Genomic DNA, 15,795 nt, shown 5'->3' with positions numbered 1-15,795 from the left:
TGTGGTGGGTACTTGCGAATGCTTGTGGTTTGGTTAAGTAACTACAGTTACCCGGCATGTTTGGGGTTTTTCCCTTTGAAATGTGAAGGCTGTTAAAGCCGTGACTTACGTCATCAGTGGACACAGCCCTTGTGTTACAATGCCTGGAGGTTGGAAAACTGGCAGTCTCAGCAATACGTTTGCCATTTGTTTGCCTTTGTAAGGAGAAGTACAGTAATTAGGGAAGGAATGCTTCTGAACAATAGAGCTACCTTTTGGAGCAATTAATTTCTGTGTGTAAAGCACTGGAAATTAATTTTCATTGAGGCAAGGGTCAGAGCTGCACCTTGTGCTCATGTTTTGTCAGTTAGAAGGCCTCAGCTGTGAAGCTCTTCAGTCACAGCCTGAGATTTCTGCTTGTTCAGAGTGTGGGCCCAGACTGACGTCTGATGTCCCTGTGAGGCACGGTGTTAGCTTTCACACCTCTGCTAAGGGCACCTGTGAGGTGGTCAGTATTTCACACCAGCAGGAGCTCACCTTCAGTTTTTTTAACAAAAAAGCAAATCTGAGAGATTTCAGACTCTTAGCTTTTAGGAAAATTGGTGTCCTTGGGCTGTGTGTAGCAGCTGTGTCTAGTGTGCAAGGGTATCTTGGTCCCCTGCTGCTCACTTGTGAAGGGCTGTGCCACCCTTGCTTGGGCCCAGGCTCTGCAGCCTTTTGGGAGGAACTTCTCTGGGCCAGGTGAACCCAGAAATGTGGGAAAAAGTCCTCCACTGAAACCATTTGGAAAGCGGGTGCTGCTGCAGCAGCTGTGACTTGTGAAGTTACACATCAGAATGCTATGCCTTTTAAATTGTCTTACAGGAACCACTTTTTAACTACCCTGTTTGGCTCATACAGCCATGTGTGCTTGTTGTAAAGTGGCTGATGGCAGCTGATGTTCAGAGGGGGCCAGTAAAACTGCTTTGGTTGGAAAAGAGCAGTGTGCCAGCACATACACCTACCTACCAGAGATACCTACTGTTAGTATTTGTAGCTCTGAGCTGGGGTCAGGTAGTGCTCTTGTCTGTTCCCTGTTCTGATGGATGTGTGCAGTGGCTGGCCTGTATTTTAAGAGCTTCTCTTTCCGTACTCAGCCACTGTTAGGCTGACTGTTGAATGTTGAAGGCTGTAGTAGTGGAGAAGGGGAGTAAATGAATTAAAGCAAATGCCCATTTCTGAGCATGAAAAATGCTTATAATTGCTTTGCTTGGTGATGTGAATTCCTGAGATCTGAGTTGCACGTTTTGAATTGAATGCCTTTCAGTTACCCTGAAAAATCTTTTTCAGTGGAGCCCAGTGGGAAGCTACTCCACAATTCGCCTGGGAACTGCAATGAGGTGATAGCAGCAGAGGGAGAAGCTGAGAATCTGAGCAGGCATCTGCAAAGGGACTTAAGCATAGCAAGAGCCTTGCAGTGAGCTTCCCATTGTTGCCACTGCTGGATCCTGTGGGCACCCATAGCAATTGCTGTTGGGCTGAGCTTGAGCAGAGTGCTCAAGGCACTCACTGCTTATCCCTGTGCATGTGAGAGTCCTGGACCCTACCAAATCCCTGCTCCACATTAGCAAAGGTGCAAGCAAGTCTCCCACCCCACAGATAGGTCTCCTGACACTGGGCTTTTGGGCAAACAGAGACTGTCATTATAATTAAATAAATACTTGAAAAATGAATTCTCAATAGTGAGAAGGAAACAGAAATGTCAGAGCAGCTCAGATAAAACCAGTCTGTTTCTTTTGAAACACAGGACTGAACTGAGGCTTAAATTCTACCTTTTCCTAGATGTATCCTTCTGACCATGCAGCTCCATATTGAGAGACATTTATAAAATCTTACTGACAGCTTGCCCCATGCATTTAGCTTAGGCTAGACATCTGAACACTGAAAATTTAGGTGATTTAACACCAACAGTATCCAAGTCTTTTTGTGGATCTGGCACCATCACTGAGTTCTAAGATGCATAATTGTTTCTGAAGCTTGAAGGGGGCTACTAAATAAACTTCTCTGTAATCAAGCCTCAGTAAAGTTCAGCAAGTGCTGCACACACAGTGTTTCCATGGGGGCTGCTGTGTTTGCTGTGTTGCACAACACCAGATACTCAGGGCTCCAGTGTGCAGCCCTAACCTATCTCTGCAGCTGTGACCCTCAATGGATCAATAGCAGCTAATTTTATCTTTTCCAGCTCTCCAGTTTTTGACCTGTGGGCCAGCACAACTGGTGCATCTCATCAAAGACCTAGTTGCTGTTAACACTTAACTTTTCACCCTTCTGATGTGCCGAGGAATGTTGGGACAGGGTGCATGTTTGCCTTGCTTTAGTGTCTGGGGAGGTGTTTGTGTTGAAGTGACAATTATTTTGAGTAGATCACAATCACAGCATGTGACATCCAGAAAAAAACTGTCAGTATTTTGTGCCAAAGATAACAATTCATATGGTTAGTACAGGGATGAACTGGCACCACAGGTCCTGAGGCTCACCTTTTCCCTGCCTTTGATGAAATGCTTTAGAGCAGTGAAAATGAGCACAGTGTGGACAGCTCTGCACCTCTCTGTGGGTATCTTTGGCTCAGCAAGCAGGGGAGAAGAGTAAGATGTTCAGAGGGGAGAGTACCTTGCAGGGCTGGTAGAGTAAGAACGGAAGACTTTAGACGTTATAACCAAGACGTTATAAGCCTGTGAGAGAGTCAATACCAGGGAGGAAGTTGCAGGTGTAGAATAATCCTTTTAAAGAAAACCTGAGTTAATGGAATTAAATTTTTGGTGTCGACTCTGAAGGGATTTTTTTAGATTCCCACTCAAGTGTATCAGGCTTACAGTGAGGCATCTTGTGGAAAGCTCAGTCTGTGTAGAACAGGTGGTGTTTTCCAAATGCTGTTGCCCTGTGGTAATGTTTATGATGTGATCTAAAAGGCTGTATTTAGTGTAAACACTTTGGTTTGCTTTAAGGCTTGCTGTAGAGAAAAAATAAGGCTAGAATTTAGTAATTGCTGTACAGAAACTAAGGCTTCCTTTTAGAGAGTGCAAAGAGAACATATTTGGAAGGGACCGAGGATGAATATTAAATAGAGTACTGTTTTAAAGCAGTGTTTCTTCCTTGTTTGTTTCAAATGTTAATCTCTTGTAGTAAATAGCTTATTACTTCCCTGCTCTCAGAAGGCTTACTCTAAATTTGAAAATAGCTAAAAATAGCTTTCATTTCGAAGCACAAGATTTGGAAATTAATTAGTCTTAGGCTTCTCCTCAGAGAAATACTTGTGTTAAAACAGTGTCTTGCAGAGAGCAGGGGGGTATATGGCAGGCAGAAATGATGGGATTACCATCTCAGAACAAAGAGATGAACTGTCTCCTAAAATAATGCAATCCTAACCCAACTTTACTGTTTTTATTCTAGCAAGAGCCAGTTGAATCATCTTTTGGGATGAATGGGCTAAATGATGTCACTTCTGACTATTTCCTGTCCTCCAGTATAAAAAATGAAGTTGACAGTACAGTGAACTTTGTAGGTAAGTACTCCTATGCATTTTTTTTAGATATTAAGCACACAAGTGACTTCAAAAACCCTTTTGGTCTTCAAGACTTTTCTTTCCATCAGCATTTTGCACTTCAGGGAAAGCCGCAGTTGCAGTCAGGTAGTCCCATGTCTCAGTAGCCTAGGCCATGCAAGACTGTGGTTGCAGGTCAGCCCCACCACCTTGCAGAGACAGTGAGCAGTACTGTACCACTGGGGTGTGTCCCTGGAGAGTAAGGCACTTACAGTGCTGTCTTAGCTGTATTCTCGTGATGGGGACTTATTCCACAGGGAATCCTCAGCCATGAGGAGCCAATGTCACACAGGAGTTAAACTGCAGTCAGACAGCAGTTTCCCATTGCTTAAAGCAAAGGTTTGTCTAGAACACCATTTTATTTGGAAGTTCAAACCAGCAGGCAACATGTAGAAACTTGGTTCTTTTTACTGACACCTCAGTAGCAGAGATAGTTTTTAACATCATTGAACTAATGAAAACGATCATCAAAGACTGCATTTAGAAACCAGTACATTAGAAAATAGCTGTCATCTCAGCATGTGAATAATTGGTCCTTGGTAGAATAATTGGACTGGGCTTTGACAGCTCTTTTTTGGCTAAGGTTGTCATTGCAGCAAAAGCTCCTAGTAATATGACCCACATACCATTTTGTCTAGAATTCCCCTTTTAAATGTGACAAATATGTTAGTATTCTGCTTGGAGAGATGGCAGAAATCATGTGCAGTGACTATTTTTGATCCCATTTCTTAGGTCCCAGTTTTGCATAGTCATTCCCCTGAAGTACTTGTGTGGCTGAGGAGTTTGTGAGTAGTTTTGCTCTCTTTATGGCAGTTCATTTTATCAGCTGTTGCTTTATAAGAGTATTAGAACATGTTTGTTGTTCCTACTATTATAACTTGAAGGGGTAGCACCATAGTGCTATTAGTGCTTCCTGTTCACTGACTGAGGATCGGATAGGGAACTGCCATCCAGTGTTGTTTAATTGTTGAGATGTGAGGTGTGCTCCTTATCCAGACTGGAGAAAGAAGCTGTTATTTAGGGTTGCAGAAAGGATTTTAATGTAAACAGGGAGGAAAAGATAATTAGAATTGTTCTGCAGAAAGACAGGAAATCAGCTGCAGGGAATGAAAGACAAGCAGCATCTGCAGTGTTTCTGACATACATGCAGCTTACTGGAAGCTGTGGGATATTGCCCAAGTGAGCAGTAGGTTTTGCTGTGCATTTTATCTCTCAGGGTGGGTAAGAATTTGTCAGGTATTGAGGAAAAAGATAAAACAGTGGATAGCCTGCTCGTACCCTGAGTGGGTTGCGCAATATTGGTCTCTCTGAGATAAAAAATTAACTGTGTGTGCTCTTTCACCACTCTCACCACACTCAATAAAAAGCTTGTTGTTTCAAAACCAGGTAAGGTGAAATAAAGGGGAAACAATATATCTGAAACATAATTGTAGTAAATGTAGTGATTCAACTTTAAAAAAAATCTATCCAGTATGTATGTAATTTTCTTTATGCTGGCATTGTTTCTTAAAATACATATCTAAGTTTTGAATATTTTTCCACTGGTTACCTAGCACTTCACAAAGCAAAATAATATGCAGCTTTTCCCTGTGAAAAATACCTGTCTCTTTTCTTTTTCAAAAAGCCCTGTCTAAAGGTAGAATGCAGGAGTGGATTATGTGTATAGACATGTGCATTCATGTTTATTTATCTTAGTTCATGCACGAATAGATACTATCTTTTGACATTTTCAAATTTAATAATTGGTATACTCAGATTACTTAACAGAAGAATTGCAAGATTTGTTGTATTTCATTGCCTACATGTTTTTACCCTCATGGATCAAGAAAAAAATGAACTGTTTGAGCAACACAACATTGTTTGTACAGAATTTAGCCTTTTGTTCCTTTTGAAGCTTTATGTTCAGTGAAAGAGTATCTATGGTCTTTCCCTTGGGTAACCATGGTTTCAGGCTAGCCATCCTCTGAGATGGCTCCATCCCTGTGCATTCTTCTGATCTAACTTGTGGCTTTCAGTTCTATGCTGGATTAATGCATTTGTCATGTGGTCATACAGCTGGGATGAAAGGAGGAGTTGTGCGAGACAGAGGAAATTCTGTCAAGCAGCTTCAGACAAGTGAGATTCTGGCTTCTACAATGCTTTTGCTTTGCTCAGTAACTTCTTGGTACCTGGGTTTGTCAACCTTTTTCAAAAGGTTGTTGTGTAGAACAACTAATATCTGCAAAGCATTTCAGGACACTTGGAAAGCATCCACTGTTGCTTCACTTTGTAGAAATAAGTAACACTCCTTTGATATTAAATTTCATGTGCTCTCTTGGTATTAAATATCATGTGCCTGGGGCAATAGGAAACCCCTCTGTTAATAGCTAGCCAAACTGTAGCTTTCTGTCACAGACAGTGGGGATTGCAGGTACAAATGTTATTTTCTACGTAACAGCGATGGCGTTATGAGGGTCGGTGAGAATAGCCATCTAACTGGAGCAGAAATTTTTCACAGATTCATGTCCTATGTACATCAGAGTTCCACAGTGTTTTGCATCACCCCGTGCCCAGGTTTTTGCATGCCAGTTCTGATCTTCTGTTGTATACTTTACATGAGAGCATTCAGAGGCCATGGGATGTTGGCAGCTTGCTTGTTGAGGATTGCAGATTTGCTTTAGAACTCTCACTGAAACTTGTATCCTCTGAAAGCAGGTGGTAGGCATAGAAAAAAGTACTGAGACTATTGAAGACTCAGTCAGATACCAAAGCAGACTCTTAGAGATTCAACAGGGTCAAGATGTTATCAGTAATCAATTTTTTTGTTTCTAATCCCAAGTTGTAGGACAGTCACACCTCGATGGCAGCAGTGAGGAGCAGGTGATAGTTGCCAACCCTCCTGATGTTTGTCAGGTGGTAGAGGTGACAACAGAAAGCGATGAACAGCCCCTCAGCATGAGCCAGCTGTATCCTCTACAGATCTCCCCTGTCTCATCCTATGCAGGTAAGCAACTGGGCATTTCTTTACACTCCTTTTTCTGGAAGTGTTTGGAAGACATCAAGGGAAAGGGAGCTCTTTTAGGGTAGCTAACAAAGATTCAGAAATGTGTACTCATCTGCCTTCTGAACTGTTAGTGAAACTCAAAAATGCACAGTCCTCTGCTCATTTCCTTGGGAAACAACTTGACAGATCTGAGTTTGGAAATGTGAGCTGCAGGTTTAAGCCTGCGAGTAATGGAAAAAGAACTTTTTTAGGTATCACGCAGAGGTCTTTTAGAGAGGGGTTTTCAGTGGTACAAATGGCATGCTCCCTGCCTTACTAAAGATCAAAGGTCTTTTTTGCTTTGTGTTTACTCAGTGTCAGCACAGTGTGCAGTGCTAAGGGGTGCACTAGTGGCATGTATGCAGATATGGAGCTGAGGGCCTGGGGGGAGTGGATCTGTCTTGCTGCAGACTAGAAGAGGCATGTAGTGACTGATAACGAGTGATCTTTCAAGCAGCAGAGCTGTGGACATCTGGCTTCCAACGTCTGCCTGCCATCTGGATTCTCTGATACCTAAAAGGAAGATAACAGGCTTCCCCCTGGTCCCAGTGAGGGTGGTTATGGTTTCTCTTTCCATCTGGCCCCTTATTTTCGTATAACTGTTAGGAAGTAAGAGTCTTTGGCACTAATTTATCCCTTATCCAAGCCTAACATTGTGTTCGGAAGTTTTTAGGAGAGAACAGACACAAATGTACGTGTGGTCATGCTATATAGAGTCCCCACAATCATATAGGCCTTGTTTCATAGGAAGCAGGACAAAGCCACATTTGAAAGTAGAAAAGGTTTCAGATCCAATCTGTTCTTTCTGTTTTAACATGGTGCTAATTTGCAAGCCTTAGGATACTGGGTAGAAACACAAATGTCACCTTTTAAGGCAAATTTAAGTGTAAATTGTTCTTCATGCACTTTGTTACTTTATACATGGTTTTGCCTTTGACTCATTAGGCTGAAATTTCTTCCAGACACATTTTATAAAGTATGTAGTTAGTAATTTTTATCTTTGGGACCAAGTGAATAGTATGATGTTCTTTTGGATTGTCTCCACTGTTAGTCTCACATGTTGATAAATGATTATGCTTCCCAACATGTTTAGTCTGCAATGACCAAAGCATTTAGAAGACGTTTGCAAAGCCTAAGGCAGGGAGATATAAGAGTTCTTGAATTTATTAGCAGCAGGGAGACAAGGGCCTTTGAAACATTTTTCCTCTTTACAAATGTTTCTTGGAAAACTTTTCCATCTATGCAAACAGGACAATTATTCAATCTTTTAACTACAGCTATAGGATGTAAATTCTTGAAATGCAAACAGAAGTCACTGTTCTGTCTGGAAGTCATGGTGGTTTCTTGAATGGGAATGACAGAAAAGGGTGGTCTGGTGGCCATCTTGACGTGAGCAAATCATGACCTACCTGCCGTAAAGCCATTGCAACAAGGCTGCATAAGGAAAATGAAGATGATTGCAATACTTCTGCTATCCCCTTACACTGTCTTAGTACCTTGCTGGCCTTCAGTTGTCCTAACTTGTACCTGGACCTGCTAGCCTGAAACTCAGATAACAGAATTTCATGCCACTGGCATGCTTTTGAGTGCATCTCAAGGCAGCTCTTGATGATCCTGGCTACTGTACCTACAGGCCAGTAAGAAGTGGAGTACTGCAAGGGTCTGTCCTGGAACAAGTCTTATTTAATATATCGATGAACAGAAGATATGTTGCAGACATGTTTGTGAACTTTACAGGTGACACCAAATAGGCTGCACCAGTCGATATGTTTGAAGGCAGAGCCATCGTCCAGAGAGCCCTGGAGAGATTGCAGGAATGGGTTAGCAGAAACCTTATGAAATTTAGCAGGGGCACATGTGAAGTCCTGTGCATAGGAAGGAAGAGATCTGCAGCAATAGCAGCTGGGGCCAATGGTATGGAGAGCAGCTCTGCAGAAAGATGGGTAGGCAGTGAGCTGAGCACAAGACACCAGAGCACCTCAGCCACGGAGAAGGCCACCAGTTTTCAGGTGCATGGCCAGTAGATCTAGGGAAGTGATTATGCTACACTACTCAGCACTAGCTGCACTACTTTAAAAGTACTGCATCCAGTCTTGACCTCCCCAGTGCAAGAAACTTAAAAACAAACTGGAGCAAGTGCAGAGGTGGGCTACACAGTGTATGGCCTCTCACTCTGTGAGAAGATAGAGGGACTGGGGCTTGTCTGACCTGTAGAAGAAATGGTTTTGAGAATTCATAGCAGCAGCTTCTACCGCAGGGATGTTCCTGAGAAGGTTGAGCCAGGCTCTTCACAGCAGTGCACGGTAGGAGGATGAGAAACAGCAGGCTAAATTGAAATAAAAAAATTCAGTCTAGCTGGATACAAGAAAAAATATCACCTGTTTCACCACAAGGACAGTCAGACAGTGGGGCAAGATACCCAGAAAGATTGTGCTGCCTCTATCCTCAGAAGTTTTCAAGACCTGAAGGGATATGAAAGCAACCCAATGTAGTCCTGTTGCTGGCCCTGCTTTGAGCAAGAGGTTGGGCTGTAGACCTCCTGAGATCCCTTCCAGCCTGAATTCTTCTATGAACTGCTTTTTAATTTTTTTAAGAATATGTTTGCTCTTGAGGCCAGACTGAGGACAAGAGTCTGTGTGTTAGAACCCTGAAGTTTATAGGACACTCCTGTGACCATTTCTACTTTGTCTTGCTCCACACAGACCTGTATAGAACCACAGGAACCACGGCCCTGTGCTTGTGGGTTTGCTCTATCAGGTGCTACTGGCTGAATGGCAGGAAAGAGTATGACCATAACAGCTGTGCAGGAACATTTAGCTGAGCTCTTCTAAAAACAACAACCAAAAAAAGTAGCCAGATATATGAGCTGTCCTACAAAAATCTGGTTTATTTCAAAACACCTCTGGTTCCTTTCTGAGGTTACTCAGGCAAATGGTGTGAGTTGCCCATGGGAGTTTTTTCATATATCCACTGATATCTATGAAATCCTTTTGGTTTTTATTTCCAGGGCTGTTGCAAACTGCCTGTTGTGTTTGACACTGATGTGAATACGTTTCTTGATAGAAATAACCTCTCTAGCTTTCCATGCCTGCGTGGCTAGCTTCCCTGGCTTTGCTAACTATAGTGCTATCTCTTGCTCAGCATTTTGTTAAGTATAAACACCAAGGATGGATTCCTCTTCAGCTGCATCACTCTGTTTTTGTTGTGACATGCTTCTTCATGTCAAGGAATATCTGTTACTTGTCTTTACATGGATTCCTTCTATTGATTCTGTCTTCAGGGCTGCTTCTCCTTTGTGTGAATTAATTTTTCCTCTCCTTCCCCCAGTATGGCTTAATTAAGCAACTTAGTCACATTGGCACATCTTTCTCTGCTTGGGTCAGTGAAAGAGAAGCCCTACAGTGCATTAGCTTCACAGGGCATTGCAGTTAGATTTAATGTTTTGGACTACTCCTTTGCTTACTGCACACTGTGGTGGAGACTGGTGCAGGAGAGGCACTGGCTTTGGGAGTAGCTGGGCTGGAGCAGAAGAACTTTGGGTACAGTTTAGATCCTGGGGTATGAAACAGTGATTCAGCCCTTTGCACTCTTCTGCCTAAACCTAATGGTTAGCCAAGCCTTGGGAGGATGGCAAGGTACTGCCAGTCATGATCCATGATCCATGCTCTCTTAGCACTTGTGTTATGTCCAGTGCAGAGCATGAGGCTGGTTTCTGGGAGGGCAGAGTTGCAGGGGCTGTACAAAGCAGTTTGCATGGACTAAAATGCCTAACACAGAGCTGAGGGTGAAAATTGGGGTTTCAGAGATCTCTTGCCTGCTATGATAATTCATCACATCATTCCTTGAATTGTGTGATTTCTGTGTTCCTTGTGGGTGAGCATTCTCTGTGCAGCCCTGCTGTGGGGGTTGGAGTGTTGGTATCCTGACAGATGCCTATGGTTATCCTCCCAGGAAATACAACACAGTGGTTCAAAACCCCACAAGCTGAGGGGAACCTGCAATCCAGGCCTCCACTGTTTTAGTCTGGGGAACCAGTGGCTGTGCTGAAGGCAGTAGCCATCGCTGCAGACTGTAAAGATGGGTTTATGCCCTGTCTCAGGTGGATCTGAGGCACATCAGTCTCAACCATCCATGGGCCAGGAGCCTGACGCTCAGACAGTAGGAGATATGTCTTCAGGCACATGTAGGCTTGAAAATCCAGTAAAAAGTCCTGGGCTTCAGGCTCTTCTGCAAGGGAGGGATGCAGCTGCGGGAGGATGGCTGTCCCACTGGAACTGTGCCTCTCTATTTGTGCTCTGGTTGAAGTGATGAGGGTGAGGGAGGCCCTGTGCAGTGGGGAGAGGTGATGGGGCTGGAAACTGTAGTATCACCATTTGCTCAAGTGGTGGGTGAAGGGTTGAGAAATAGGCTGGGGAGTGGTAGCAAAAGCAAAACTATACCAACTATACCATAGTATATCAACAGTAATAAAGCCCCAGAAGTGGCAACGAGCCCTTGAGTGACAGGCTGAGAAAACAGGTCATGAAACAAAACCACATTTGTCTGCTCTAGGGTGGAGTTGTTGCTGATTTTGCCAGGAGATAAAGATTTGGACAGAATTTCTGTTGCAGAGCCTGGAGTAGGGATAGAGGAGCAAGGGAAAGGAGCAATCCTCTGCTTGCTGGAGATTCTTCCCAGAAAACACAAATCTACTTCTTTACTTCTTTACTCTCTGTTGCTGTCTTTTCCAGAATATAGACATGCCAACTGTGATAACTGTGTAACTGTCTAGCCCTGCTGGAGCAGGGTCTCCCTGCTTCTCCATTGTTTTCTGGTTGTTTGACTTGACTGTTTGCTTCCACTTGTTGGACATACATCAGGCCTCTTGAGTTGGAGTTTATTACTATAGATAGAATAGCATTAATTTAATTTTTGTTTCTATTTTGTTTGACAGAAAGTGAAACAACTGACAGTGTTCCAAGTGATGAAGAAAATGCAGAGGTAAGCACTGTCTGGATTTTTAGCAGTTTGGACCAAGGTCTCAAGGTCCATGCCATGAGATATTTTTCCCCCTTCTCCATTGCAACTCTGTCTACCAGTGGAATATTCATTTTGGTAATAGCTGGGTGAGAAAAGCAGACCAGGAAGGACAGACAGACAGGGGACACAGACATTTGGATGATTGACACAGAATTAATATCTCTACAAATTAATTTCTCCTCATCTGTCCAAACTACGAGGTTAATTTGTATAATAAGATGTTCTGCAGAGCCATCAACAGTGCCAGCTAGTATGTTAACATGATGCATGATGTTGCTGGGTAGCAAGTATTTTGTCTTGGTTTGAAGCTTACTCATTTAGTTTTCCTTGAATGGCACTGGAGCTCAGGTATTGTATGAAATGCTTTCATGTATGACTGAAATGAAGCTAGAATGTTTGAGGTAGGTGAGGCAGGCAACTTTTCTGAGCAGTCAGTTGGGTATTGCTGGGTGAAAGGAATCTGTGGGGAAAAAAACCGGAGGAGCTGGACATATACAAAAACACCACTTGCCTTTTATTTTGGGGCTACTGTCAAAGTACCAGACATACTGATCTGCATGTGTACTAAAGGCAAAGTGAAGCTCATTGAGGGCTCTTGGATGCCCTGTGCTCCAGCTGCATTTTTGCATAAGGCCTTTTGCAGAGCCCTCTCCTGCTGTGTCCCCCACCAAAAGCTCTCTGAATCCTCCTTGGAGGAACACCAGTTGAGCATCTGTATCACAGATCTGAACACAGATAACCCACCTGGTCTCTGGTGCCTTGGCTGGGGTGGTACCCATATGGAGACTGCCAGCAGTGACTCCACAGACCTCCTTCAACAGAACATGCCATTGCAGCATATGTGGTGGGCAAACAACTGGATGCTCATCTTCCCTCCTGTGATGAGGGATGTACTGTCAAGTGACAGTGGTTTCCAAGCAGCCTCCCCTGTATTGCTAGTTTGGGTAGTGTTGGGTCTCTGTGCCTGCATCTTGGCAGGAAGATGCTCTCTCTCTCTGGTACCAGAGGAGACACTACCATTTGAAGTTCTAAATGTCTGCATTGATTTTTGTCTCTGGCATACTGGGAATAAGGCCTTTATTTTCCATTCAGAAGAGCAGATAGTGCCTCTTGAGTGCTGGAGAGCCAGCAAAATTTAAGCACATGACTTCAGAAAAGGAGAAATGGTTGAGAGCAAAGACATCCTAAGCCAGTGGCTAGAGGCTCGGGCTCTTAGAGTTGGGATAATTCCTGTGCATTTTGTGGATATTTCTATCTTCATCTTGTTACTTGGAGTACTTAACAAAGTTGCGTTCACTTATACAGTCTTTCCATCTTTCTTCCTTCCCCTATTTCTAGGGACGACTTCATTGGCAGAAAAAAAACATTGAAGGCAAACAGTATCTCAGCAATCTAGGAATGAGGAACACTTCTCATATGCTTCCCAGCATGGCAACTTTTGTAGCCAACAAGCCTGACCTCCAAGTCACCATCAAAGAAGAAAGCTGCCCACTGCCTTACAATAGCTCCTGGCCTCCTTTCCCAGACATCCCTCTGCCACAAGTAGTGTCCACAGCCTCCACAAGCAGCAGCCAGCCAGACCGTGAGACAAGGGCCAGCGTCATCAAGAAAACGTCAGATATCACCCAGTCAAGAGTCAAGAGCTGCTAAGCCTTTGACAGTGTGTTTTTTTAGCTTTGTTTTGTTTGGTTTTGTATTTTGTGTTTCTCTAAGAGAGGTTCATCCCTTGACGCACACAAGACAAACCCTAAGGTAAAGCCTTGGCAATATAAAACATTGCAGTGTCTGACTCCAGTGCCGGAGTGTTTTTAACTCAGGACTCCAGCAGTCAGTGTGTATACCTGAACCCCAATTTCCAAGGTTGCTACATAGGAAAAGAACCCAAGAACTTTGGCCCACTCACAGGTTCCAGTGTTTCATAAGAGGACCAACCGACCACAAGGGAAGTGGTGCTGCTGCGCTTCTTGCTGTCAAGGCTGTGATGAACTGAAAGCCTCAGAATGGGAGAGAAAATGTGAACTAGCTGGAATATTTTTAAAGAAAAATCTATTGTGAATATTGTACATAGTGCAGTACTAGCAAAGTTGCAGTCTGCTTCTGCACCTTATTAAGAAAGCACTTACAAAAGGCCTTTTATTACCTTGCTCTACTTAATGGCACATTGAAGGTCCCTCTCCACCTGTATTCTTTTCCAAGGCTATTCTTGCTAAAGTGTCTTTAAAGAATAGAGGAAGGGAAAGGAAGCTAAAACTTTCCATGTGGATTTCATATGTTCTGAGACTGCTTTCATCATGTTTGTTTCTAATCTGCTATGCTTGAATGCCGCGTGGTACAATAGAAAAAAGAAAATAAACTTATTACAGAGATATTATGCAAATTCCCAGATTTAAAAAAGAAGAAAAATACTCTAATTCTAACCAGAGCAAGCTTTTTTATTTTTTATACAGGGGAATATTTTATTCAAAGTAAAATTCTAAAGTGAATATAATTTTTTTTAATCTTTTCTACAGCAAAATTTATAATTTTAAGATTCAGTCCTTGGTTATCAGCAGTTATGACATCCTTGTGGCACATTTTTTTTTTAATTTTGTAAAGGTGAAATAGCTTTTATGAGCTCATGTAGCAATCAGATTATCCTGTGGATTGATAATAAATATGGTATATAGTTAAATTTTTAATAATCCTCTTGTTTGTCTCTCATTTTTAATCTTTCAGAAGCCCCAGATGGCATGGGTTTGATAGGTGAGTGTGACCTCTCAGAGTGAGCAATTAGCATAAGCTGCCTTTACGATTTCTGGAGCACCCATCCAACAGAATGGGAAGCTGTGCTTGAGACAGCTCGAGATGGGAAGAGCAGCTAGAACTCAAAGGTGCCTTATTCAAGTTTGGCCCCAAATGTAGAGGTTGGGAGCTGGGGCACCTCTTCAGCTGTGGTACTCCATGGCTGTGCTTTGAGCAAGTTACCTCATGGAAGGGATCTTGTCAAAATCCATCCCCCACCCAGTGCACGCTCAGCTGTACTTTCCCCATTCCTCATAGATTTCCTTGTGGCATGCTTACATTATCCTTGTCTGGGAAAAAAAATCTCATTTTGCAGTTTCAAGCTATTAATGGAATGTATCAGAAATCAAGTTAGCATTGTCCAGGGCTTTTAACATTACTACACGATGTCAAGTCCTGATTCCTGGTAAGCTGTAGTGTATCTAAGTAAGGGTGCACAATGACTTGCATGGTTGTGGTGGTGGGCAGGCTGTGTCCACTGCAAAGTGCTGTGTACTTTGGGCTGGCACAGACAGAAGTTGAGGGCACTCACCCTTTTACAGTTTTTTTAAGGTTGGACATGACATAGATTGATTCAGGTACATAAAATATGTGCACAGAATGCCCCTCAGGTGTGATTGCCATTCTCATGCCAGCCTGACCGGTGTGTGTGCTGAGAGCAGTGTAGTGGGCTGATGAGCAATAACATGCACAAAAATGGCTGTGTCACAGGGAGATATGCTAGCTGGCTATTGAAAAGGGAAAATAAACAGAAGAATTTTGCTGTGTTCTTAACCTGGTCCTACAGTTCCAAGTTTCATCACAGGTCCATGTGAAATTTGTTATTTTGTCACCCACTGCTGGGTGGCCTGGGAAGACAAGATTAGAGCTTTGGTTAGAGTTGGGAGAAGAGGAATGCCCAAGCAGTATTTGGAGTGGGACTGAAAACTTGCAAGGGTTAAAATTATGGATGTAAACTTCCTACTTTCTGTCCCTTTCATTTGGTCATGCATTTACCTTTCTAGTTTCTTATTTTCCATGGCTGATTCAGGTGCTTACATGGAGCCTGACTCCCAACAGGGCTGCCAAAGCAGAGTGAGGGCTGAGCTATCCTTCCTGTGTGTCCTGCCTGACTTGCCTTCAGTAAGCCTGGCTGGTCACTGGGGTGAGAAAATGGTTGCCCAAGGGCTGCCCAGGGTATAAAAACACTTGTTTGCAAAGAGCTACCACTTGCCAGGAGAAGGATTTGCTGCTCTTAGCCTTGCCTATCTGACACTTAGGAGTAGGCAGCAGGGAAAGGCAGGCACCTTCACCTTAACCCATGAGTTAAGCTTTACATAGCTGGAAAAAGTTATGGGGTCACATCTCCCCTCTGGTCGTTCCATGTGAGAGTCGACACCAGCATGCAGATGGCCAGGCAACCTGGCTTGCTCTC

General features: G+C 43.3%; 1 protein-coding gene across 3 annotated transcripts in view; it reads left to right on the top strand.

Moving 5' to 3' along the window:
- Positions 1-14,281, top strand: part of IRF2 (interferon regulatory factor 2) — a 40,281-nt gene extending 26,000 nt beyond the window's left edge. For all 3 annotated transcript variants that reach the window (XM_015624253.3, XM_015624254.3, XM_015624255.1), the window contains 4 exons: positions 3,409-3,520; positions 6,378-6,542; positions 11,515-11,561; positions 12,939-14,281. In XM_015624253.3, the coding sequence (XP_015479739.1) occupies positions 3,409-3,520; positions 6,378-6,542; positions 11,515-11,561; positions 12,939-13,250 (636 nt within the window). In that variant the 3' untranslated portion in view covers positions 13,251-14,281. The remainder of the gene's footprint in view (positions 1-3,408; positions 3,521-6,377; positions 6,543-11,514; positions 11,562-12,938) is intronic.
- The last annotated feature ends 1,514 nt before the right edge of the window (positions 14,282-15,795 follow it).

Source organism: Parus major, chromosome 4, assembly GCF_001522545.3.
Source record: "Parus major isolate Abel chromosome 4, Parus_major1.1, whole genome shotgun sequence".
Classification (NCBI taxonomy): domain Eukaryota; kingdom Metazoa; phylum Chordata; class Aves; order Passeriformes; family Paridae; genus Parus; species Parus major.
Note: the sequence above shows the minus strand (reverse complement) of the source record. Positions and strands in the feature narration are given on the sequence as shown.